Source organism: Mustelus asterias, chromosome 4 (genome assembly GCF_964213995.1).
Source record: "Mustelus asterias chromosome 4, sMusAst1.hap1.1, whole genome shotgun sequence".
Taxonomy (NCBI): Eukaryota; Metazoa; Chordata; class Chondrichthyes; order Carcharhiniformes; family Triakidae; genus Mustelus; species Mustelus asterias.
In genome coordinates this window covers 73,228,927-73,239,474 of record NC_135804.1, presented here as the reverse complement: position 1 = coordinate 73,239,474, position 10,548 = coordinate 73,228,927, and the positions used below count along the sequence as shown (strand labels likewise).

The window sequence follows — 10,548 nt, the reverse complement described above, 5'->3', positions numbered from 1 at the left end:
ATGGGACTGGGATATTATAGCAATTACTGAAACATGGTGAAGGGAGGGACAGGACTGGCAGCTCAATGTTCCAGGGTACACATGCTATAGGAAAGATAGAACAGGAGGTAAGTGAGGAGGGGCAGTTGTACTTTTGATTAAGTAAAACATCACAGCAGGATTGAGAGGGGATATATCCGAGTGTTCGCCCACTGAGTCTATATGGGTAGAACTGAGAAATAAGAAGGAGGAAATCACTTTGATAGAGTTGTACTATAGGCCCCCAAATAGTCAGTGGGAAACTGAGGAGCAAATATGTAAGGAGATTAGATAGCTCCAAGAAAAATAGGGTGGTAATAGTCGGGGATTTTAACATTCCCAATATTGACTGGGACAGCCAAAGTATTAGAGGGTTGGATGGAGAGAAATTTGTTGAGTGTTCAGGAGGAATTTATCATAGAACATATAGAACAGTACAGCACAGTACAGGCCCATCGGCCCTCGATGTTGTGCCGAGCTTTGTCCGATATCAAGATCAAGCTATCCCACTCCCTATCATTCTGGTGTGCTCCATGTGCCTATCCAATAACCGCTTGAAAGTTCCTAAAGTGTCCGACTCCACTATCACAGCAGACAGTCCATTCCACACCCCAACCACTCTCTGAGTAAAGAACCTACCTCTGACATCCCTCCTATATCTCCCACCATGAACCTTATAGTTAGCATAGAATCAGAGAAATCATAGAAACCCCACAGTACAGAAAGAGGCCATTCGGCCCATCGAGTCTGCACCGACCACAATCCCACCCAGGCGCTACCCCCATATCCCGACATATTTTATCCACTAATCCCTCTAACCTACCCATCTCAGGACACGAAGGGCAATTTTTAGCATGGCCAATCAACCTAACCCGCACATCTTTGGACTGTGGGAGGAAACCGGAGCACCCGGAGGAAATCCACGCAGACACGAGGAGAATGTGCAAACTCCACACAGACAGTGATCCAAGCCGGGAATCGAAACCAGCTCCTCGGAGCTGTGAAGCAGCAGTGCTAACCACTGTGCTACCGTGCTGCCTTGCCAGTTATGCTCCCCAGTAACAGCTACACCCACCTGAGGAAATAGTCTTTGAACGTCCACTCTTTCTATCCCCCTCATCATCTTATAAACCTATTAAGTCGCCTCTCAACCTCCTCCGCTCCAAAGAGAAAAGCCCGAGCTCCCTCAACCTTTCCTCGTAAGACCTACCCTCCAAACCAGGCAGCATCCTGGTAAATCTCCTTTGAACTCTCTCCAATGCTACCACATCCTTATTATAGTGAGGTGACCAGAACTGCACACAATATTCCAAATGTGGTCTCATCAAGGTCCTGTACAGTTGCAGCATAACCCCATGGCTCTTAAATTCAAACCCCCTGTTAATAAACGCTAATACACTATAAGCCTTCTTCACGGCTCTATCCACTTGAGTGGCAACCTTCAGAGATCTGTGGATATGAACCCCAACCTCTGTTCCTCCACATTCCTCAGAACCCTACCGTTGACCCTGTAATCCGCATTCAAATTTGTCCGACCAAAATGAATCACCTCGCACTTATCAGGGTTAAACTCCATCTGCCATTTTTCGGCCCAGCCCTGCATCCTATCAATTTCTCTTTGCAGCCTACAACAGCCCTCCACCTCATTCACTACTCCACCAATCTTGGTGTCATCAGCAAATTTACTGATCCACCTTCAGCCCCTTCCTCCAAGTCATTGATAAAAATCACAAATAGTAGAGGACCCAGCACTGATCCCTGTGGGACACCGCTGGTAACTGGTCTCCAGTCCGAAAATTTTCCATCCACCACCACCCGCTGTCTTCGATGAGATAGCCAGTTACTTATCCAATCGGCCAACCTTCCCTCTATCCCACACCTCCTTACTTTCCTCATGAGCCGACCATGGGGGATCTTATCAAACGCCTTACTAAAATCCATGTATATGACATCAACTGCTCTACCTTCATCAACACACTTAGTGACCTCCGCAAAGAATTCAATCAAATTTGTGAGGCAAGACTTACCCTTCACAAATCCATGTTGACTATCCCGGATTAAGCTGCATCTTTCTAAATGGTCATAAATCCTATCCCTCAGGACCTTTTCCATTAACTTACCGACCACCGAAGTAAGACTAACTGGCCTATAATTACCAGGGTCATTCCTATTTCCTTTCTTGAACAGAGGAACAACATTCGCCACTCTCCAATCCTCTGGCACTATCGCCGTGGACAGTGAGGACCCAAAGATCAAAGCCAAAGGCTGTGCAATCTCATCCCTTGCCTCCCAAAGAATCCTAGGATATATCTCATCTGGCCCGTGGGACTTATCGACCCTCAGGTTTTTCAAAATTGCTAATACACCTTCCCTCAGATCATCTACCTCCTCCAGCCTATCAGCCTGTATCACACTCTCATCCTCAAAAACATGGCCCCTCTCCTTGGTGAACACTGAAGAAAAGTATTCATTCATCGCCTCTCCTATCTCTTCTGACTCCATGCATAAGTTCCCACTACTGTCCTTGACCGGCCCAAACCTCACCCTGGTCATTCTTTTATTTCCAACATAAGAGTTAAAAAGCCTTGGGGTTTTCCTTGATCCGACCCGCCAAGGACTTCTCATGCCCCCTCCCAGCTCTCCGAAGCCCTTTTTTTAGCTCATTCCTTGCTAACTTGTAACCCTCAATCGACCCAACTGAACCTTGTTTTCTCATCCTTACATACGCTTCCTTTTTCTTCTTGACAAGACATTCAACCTCTTTTGTGAACCATGGTTCCCTCACTCGGCCATTTCCTCCCTGCCTGACAGGGACATACCTATCAAGGACACGCAGCATTTGTTCCTTTCCTTGACAGTTTCTGTTCCCATCTTATGCTCCCTAATTCTTGCCTAATCGCATCATAATTGCCCCTCTCCCAATTATAAACCTTGCCCTGCCGTATGGCCATATACCTCTCCATTGCAACAATGAAAGACATTGAATTGTGGTCACTATCTCCAAAGTGCTCTCCCACAACCAAATCTAACACTTGGCCCGGATCATTACCCAGTACCAAATCCAATGTGGCCCCACCTCTTGTCGGCCTATCCACATATTGTGTCTGGAAACCCTCCTGCACACACTGTACAAAAACTGCCCCATTCGAACTATTCGACCTATAAAGGTTCCAATCAATATTTGGAAAGTTAAAGTCACCCATGACAACTACCCTGTGACCTCCACACCTATCGATAATCTGCTTCGCAATTTCTTCCTCCACATGGTTCGGCACAGACAAGAAGGGCCAAAAGGCCTGTTTCTGAGCTGTAATTTTCCTATGGTTCTATGGTTCTACATCTCAATTACTATTTGGGGGCCTATAGTAAACTCCTTATGTGACCGCTCCTGTCCTATTTCTAACTTCAGCCCATATTACCTCAGTTGGCAGATCCCCCTCGAACTGCCTTTCTGCAGCAGTTAAACTATCCTTGATTAAGTATGCTACTCATTTATCTGGATTGAACTCCATCTGCCATTTCTTTGCCCAAATTTCCAGCCTATCTATATCCTTCTGTAACCTCTGACAATGTTCCTCACTATCTGCAAATCCAGCCATTTTCGTGTCGTCCGCAAATTTGTTGATCACCCCAGTTACACCTTCTTCCAGATCATTTATATAAATCACAAACAGCAGAGGTCCCAATACAGAGTTTAGGGGGGAATTTGAAAAAAAAACATTTTTACTCAGATGGTGGTGACAGTCTGGAATGCGCTGCCTGGGAGGGTGGCGGGGGCAGGATGCCTCCCATCCTTTAAAAAGTATCTGGATGAGTACTTGGTACGCCATAACAATCAAGGCTATGGGCCAAGTGCTGGCACGTGGGATTAGGTGGGCAGGTCAAGGCATTTCATGCGTCGGTGCGAACTCGATGGGCTGAAGGGCACTGTGGTATTCTGTGATTCTGTCTCAGTGAGCATTTAGCTCTGCAGCATGTGTATCTGTGTACATTGTATGAATGTCCCATTGAGGATTAACACTGCAGCATGACACTGTGTGTCTGAGGATTAACACTCTGTAACGTGTGTATCAGTGTACACTGTGTGTGTGATTCAGTGATGATTAAGACTGCTGCATGTGTACTGTGTGTGTGAGTCTCAGTGAGCATTGACACACTGCAGCATGTTTTTCTGTGTACACTGTGTATGAGATTCAGTGAGGTTTAACAGCCTGCAACATGTGTATCTGTGTACATTGTGTGTGTCTCAGTGAGGATTTAGCTCTGCAGCCTGCGTTACTGTACATATTGTGCGTGTCTCAATGAGTATTAACGCTCTGCATACTGCCACATGTGTACCTATGTACAATGTGTGCATGCATCAGTGAGTATTAACACTCTGCAGCATGTGTATCTGTGTACACTGATACGTGCTTCAGTAAGGATTAACACTACAGCTAGTGTGTCTGTGTACACTGTGTGTGTGTGTGTGTGTGTGTGTGTGTGTCTCAGTGAGGATTAACACTGCAGCATGTGTATCTGATTATGATTCTCTTTGTATCTATTTCCCTCACTGTTTCTTTCTCTCTCTTTGTCTCTCTCTCTCTTTCTGTCTCTCTCTCATTTTATACATGTCTATTTTGTTCTAAATGATTGTCCAAGCCGTTATTGAGAAATTGAAAGTTTTTTGGCAATAACTTCTTGACGGACTTGTTCCAGTTGTTACAGGAATGATCGGAAACTGGGAGGTAATGTCCCAACCCAGCTCTGGACTGCTCGAGTTGCAGGTAATTGTGCAATGGATCCAGTTACTGGAATAAAGCTCACAACTCCACCCATTCAATGACATGGCAAAAACCTGCCTTCCTGAGTTGGAGAAGCTGAACCTGGTCGGTCCTCCCTAAATTCTACTCTGTTGCAAAGGCAAGTACAGAATTGGTAAAGGATGGAGAACGAGGATCTGGAAAAAGCTAAGGAACTGGACCCAGAGTCAGTGGAAGAGACTCCAGCTCCCCAGAACAGCAAGGGCGCTGATCACAGGTGAGCAATACAACATTTGCAGTCCCACTGTTAAGGTCGAGAGAAACCAGCCCCACATTTCAAGCCTAAACACTCAGTGTAACACTGTTGGAGCTTCACTACTGAGGGAATGCTGCACTGTCAGAGGGTCAGTACTGAGGGACTGCTGCACTGTCGGAGGGTTAGTTTTGAGGGAGTGCTGCACTGTCAATGAAATATTTTAAGTGCAGGCACTATTGTGATGTACAATGCAGAGCAGCCAAGGCACGGTGGCACAGTGGTTAGCACTGCTGCTTCACAGTTCCAGGGACCTGGGTTTGATTCCCAGCTTGGGTCACTGTTTGTGTGGAGTTTGCACATTCTCCCGGTCTCTGCATTTCCTTCGGGTGTTCCAGTTTCCTCCCACAGTCCAAAGATGTGTGGGTTAGGTTGATTGGCCATGCTAAATTGACCCTAGTATCAGGGGATTAGCAGAGTAAATGTGTGGGGTTACAGGAATAGGACCTGGTGGGATTGTGGTCGGTACAGACTCGATGGGTGGAATGGCCTCCATCTGTATTGTAGGGATTCTATGATTCTATACATAGCAAGACCCACAAACAGTGATGTGATATGGAGCTGAAAGGGATATATATTGGTCAGCACCCAAAGGATAACTTATTTCATAGAAATCATCATAGAAATCATAGAAACCCTACAGTGCAGAAAGAGGCCATTCGGCCCATCGAGTCTGCACCGACCAAGATCCCACCCAGGCCCGATCCCCACATCCCTACATATTTACCCGCTAATCCCTCTCGCCTACGCATCCCGGGACACTAAGGGACAATTTAGCATGGCCAATTAACCTAACCCGCACATCTTTGGACTGTGGGAGGAAACCGGAGCACCCGGAGGAAACCCACGCAGACACGAGGAGAATGTGCAAACTCCACACAGACAGTGACCCGAGCCGGGAATCGAACCCAGGTCCCTGGAGCTGTGAAGCAGCCGTGCTAACCACTGTGCTACCGTGCCGCCCATAATTGTATTTCATACAAAATTTTTCACACCCACCTGAGTTTCCACCTGGAGACTGATCGAAAAGCGAAGGCAGCACTCCTTTTGTTCATCATTTTCAGTTTTTATTTTGTTGCTGTTCGTTATCCTTTCAGGATTGCTGTGTTTGGGCCTGCAAATCTCTCTCTGATCGTCCACAGTTCTCACTATTGAACAAACACACTGACAATGAGCTGCAAGATCTCACATATTAACATATCCAAATCCAGCCAAAATTGCTTTGCTCATCCACCTGATCTATCCACCTGATCTATCCTTTTGCAGTACACTCTCAGCGACTGTTTCCTGCACTATCGAGCTTAATGTTGTCAGCAAAATTAGATATGTGCCCCTGTATGTTGGAAAACAGTGACGAGCAAGAACTCCAAACAGGGCATCAGGGAAAACTCCCGCTCTCCCTGCTTAGTTTCTAAAATTCTCTGAAATGTGTACATATCTCTCTGACCTGTGTACCCCATCTGCCTCCCTGACCAGTGTACACCGCCGGCCTCCCTGACCTGTGTACCCCATCTGCCTCCCTGACCTGTGTACACCGCCGGCCTCCCTGACCTGTGTACCCCGTCTACCTCCCTGAGCTGTGTACACCGCCGGCCTCCCTGAGCTGTGTACACCGCCGGCCTCCCTGACCAGTGTACACCGCCGGCCTCCCTGACCTGAGTACCCCGCCGGCCTCCCTGACCTGAGTACCCCGCCGGCCTCCCTGAGCTGTGTACACCGCCGGCCTCCCTGACCAGTGTACACCGCCAGCCTCCCTGACCTGAGTACCCCGTCGGCCTCCCTGACCTGTGTACACCGCCGGCCTCCCTGACCAGTGTACACCGCCGGCCTCCCTGACCTGTGTACCCCGTCGGCCTCCCTGACCTGTGTACCCCGTCGGCCTCCCTGACCTGTTTACCCCGTCGGCCTCCCTGACCTGTTTACCCCGTCGGCCTCCCTGACCTGTGTACCCCGTCGGCCTCCCTGACCTGTGTACCCCGTCGGCCTCCCTGAGCTGTGTACCCCGTCGGCCTCCCTGAGCTGTGTACCCCGTCGGCCTCCCTGACCTGTGTACCCCGTCGCCCTCCCTGACCTGTGTACCCCGTCGGCCTCCCTGAGCTGTGTAGCCCGTCGGCCACCCTGCACTGCCTGCCCGCCTCGAAAGTAGACAGAAACTTAAGCAGGGGGGTTAGGAGGGCTAAAAGGGGTCACGAAAAGTCATTGGCCAAGAGTACTGAAATCCCAAGGCTTTTTATAGATATTATAAAGAGCAACAGGGAAGCCAGGGAGAGGGTGGCCCACTCGAGGACAGGGGATGGAGATCTTTGTGTGGAGCCAGAGGAAATGGACGATGTATTAAATGTGACTACTTTGTGTCAATATTCACCAAAGAGAAGGACTTGCGATCAAAAAGGTGGTGGTATTGCAGGTCTTGAAAACACTATACCCCAGAATACTGAGAGGCAAGGAAGGAAATTGCTGGGGCCTTGAGAGAAATCTTTGTATCCTCACTGGCTACAGGGGAGGTCCCAGAGAATTGGAGAATACCCAATATTGTTCCTTTATTTAAGAAGGGTAGCAAGGATAATCCAGGTAATTACAGGCCAGTGAGAGGGAAATTATTGGAGAGTTTTCTTCGAGACAGAATTTACCCCCACTTGGAAATAAGTGGATGTATTAGCAAAAGGCAACATGGTTTTGTGAAGGGGAGGTCGTGTCTCACTAACTTCATCGAGTTTTTCGAGGAAATGACAAAGATGATTGAGGGTAGGACAGTGGATGTTGTCCACATGGACTTCAGTAAGGCCTTTGACAAGGTCCCTCATGGCAGACTGGTGGACAAGGTGAAGTCATATGGGATCCGAGGTAAGCTGGCAAGGTGGATGCAGAATTGGCTTGGTCATAGAAGACAGAGGGTAGCAATGGAAGGATGCATTTCTGAATGGAGGGTTGTGACAAATGGCGTTCCTCAGGGATCAATGCTGGGACCTTTGCTGTTTGTAATATATATAAATGATTTGGAAGAAAATGTAACTGGTTTGATTAATAAGTTTGCGGATGACACAAAGGGACACAAGGTTGGTGGATTTGCGGATAGTGATGAGGACTGACAGAGGATACAGCAGGATATAGATCGGCTGAAGACTTGGACGGAGAGATGGCAGATGGAGTTTAATCCAGACAAATGTGAGGTAATGCATTTTGGAAGGGCTAATAAAGCTAGGAAATATATAGTAAATGGCAAAACTCTTCAGAGTATTGATAGGCAGAGGGATCTGGGTGTACAGGTACACAGGTCACTGAAAGTGGCAATGCAGGTGGAGAAGGTAGTCAAGAAGGCATATGACATGCTTGCCTTCATTTGCCGGGGCATTGAGTTTAAAAATTGGCAAGTCATGTTGCAGCTTTATAGAACCTTAGATTGCACTTAGAATATAGTGTTCAATTCTGGTCACCACACTACCAGAACAATGTGGAGGCTTTGGAGAGGGTCCAGAAAAGATATACCAGGATGTTTCCTCGTATGGAGGATATTTGCTAGGAGAGGTTGGAGAAACTTTGATTGTTCTCACTGGAACGATGGAGGTTGAGGGGCGACCTGATAGAAGTCTACAAGATTATGAGGGGCATGGACAGAGTGGATAGTCAGAAGCTTTTTCCCAGGGTGGAAGAGTGAATTACTCGGTGGTATAGATTTAAGGTGCGAGGGGCAAGGTTTAAAGGAGGTGTATGAGGCAACCCTTTTGCACCAGGCACCCACCAACAGAGGCTGGTGGGTGCCTGGAACACACTGCTGTGGGAGGTAGTGGACATGATGTGGAGATGCCAGCGTTGCACTGGGGTAAGCACAGTAAGAAGTTTCACAACACCAAGTTAAAGTCCAACAAGTTTATTTGGCAGCACTAGCTTTCGGAGCCTCAAGCTCCTTCAACAGGTGAGTGAGGACTTGTGTTCACAAACAAGGCATATAAAGACACAAACTCAATTTACAAGATAATGGTTGGAATGCGAGTCTTTACAGGTAATCAAGTCTTAAAGGTACAGACAATGTGAGTGGAGAGAGGGTTAAGCACAGGTTAAAGAGATGTGTATTGTCTCCAGCCAGGACAGTTAGTGAGATTTTGCAAGCCCAGGCAAGTCGTGGGAGTTACAGATAGTATGACATGAACCCAAGATCCCGGTTGAACGCTTACCCAAGCGTTCTCCAAGGCGGCCTTCACGACACACGACAACGCAGAATCGCTGAGCAGAAACTGATAGCCAAGTTCCGCACACATGAGGACGGCCTCAACCGGGATCTTGGGTTCATGTCACACTGTAATCCCCACGACTTGCCTGGGCTTGCAAAATCTCACTAACTGTCCTAGCTGGAGACAATACACACCTCCTTAACGTGTGCTTGGCCCTCTCTCCACTCACATTGTCTGTACCTTTAAGACTTGATTACCTGTAAAGACTCGCATTCCAACTATTATCTTGTAAATTGAGTTTGTGTCCTTATATGCCGTGTTCGTGAACACAACTCCTCACTCACCTGATGAAGGAGCTTGAGGCTCCGAAAGCTAGCGCTGCCAAATAAACCTGTTGGACTTTAACCTGGTGTTGTGAGACTTCTTATGGAGGTAGTGGAAGCAGATAAGATCGTGACTTTTAAAGGGCATCTGGACAAATATGTGAATAGGATAGGAATGGAGGAATATAGTCCTGGAAGGGTATGGGGTTTCAGTTCAAATGGGCAGCATGATCAGTGCAGGCTTGGAGGGCCAAAGGGCCTATTCCTGTGGTGTAATTTTCTTTATTCTCTCTGAACTCTGTTCCGCACCTCTCTGAGCTGTGTACCCACCTCTCTGAGCTGTGTACCCACCTCTCTGAGCTGTGTACCCCCCTCTCTGAGCTGTGTACCCCCCTCTCTGAGCTGTGTACCCCCCTCTCTGAGCTGTGTACCCCCCTCTCTGAGCTGTGTACCCCCCTCTCTGAGCTGTGTACCCCCCTCTCTCAGCTGTGTACCCCCCTCTCTGAGCTGTGTACCCCCCTCTCTGAGCTGTGTACCCCCCTCTCTGAGCTGTGTACCCCCCTCTCTGAGCTGTGTACCCCCCTCTCTGAGCTGTGTACCCCCCTCTCTGAGCTGTGTACCCCCCTCTCTGAGCTGTGTACCCCCCTCTCTCAGCTGTGTACCCCCCTCTCTCAGCTGTGTACCCCCCTCTCTGAGCTGTGTACCCCCCTCTCTCAGCTGTGTACCCCCCTCTCTGAGCTGTGTACCCCCCTCTCTGAGCTGTGTACCCCCCTCTCTGAGCTGTGTACCCCCCTCTCTGAGCTGTGTACCCCCCTCTCTGAGCTGTGTACCCCCCTCTCTGAGCTGTGTACCCCCCTCTCTGAGCTGTGTACCCCCCTCTCTCAGCTGTGTACCCCCCTCTCTCAGCTGTGTACCCCCCTCTCTCAGCTGTGTACCCCCCTCTCTGAGCTGTGTACCCCCCTCTCTCAGCTGTGTACCCCCCT

At 48.5% G+C, this 10,548-nt stretch overlaps 1 protein-coding gene across 1 annotated transcript in view; it reads left to right on the top strand.

Moving 5' to 3' along the window:
• Positions 1 to 4,716: 4,716 nt before the first annotated feature.
• LOC144492779 (nitric oxide synthase 1-like) overlaps positions 4,717 to 10,548 on the top strand; it is a 342,106-nt gene continuing 336,274 nt past the window's right edge. The window contains exon 1 of the mRNA XM_078211199.1: positions 4,717 to 5,037. Within this exon, the coding sequence (XP_078067325.1) occupies positions 4,943 to 5,037 (95 nt within the window). The 5' untranslated portion in view covers positions 4,717 to 4,942. The remainder of the gene's footprint in view (positions 5,038 to 10,548) is intronic.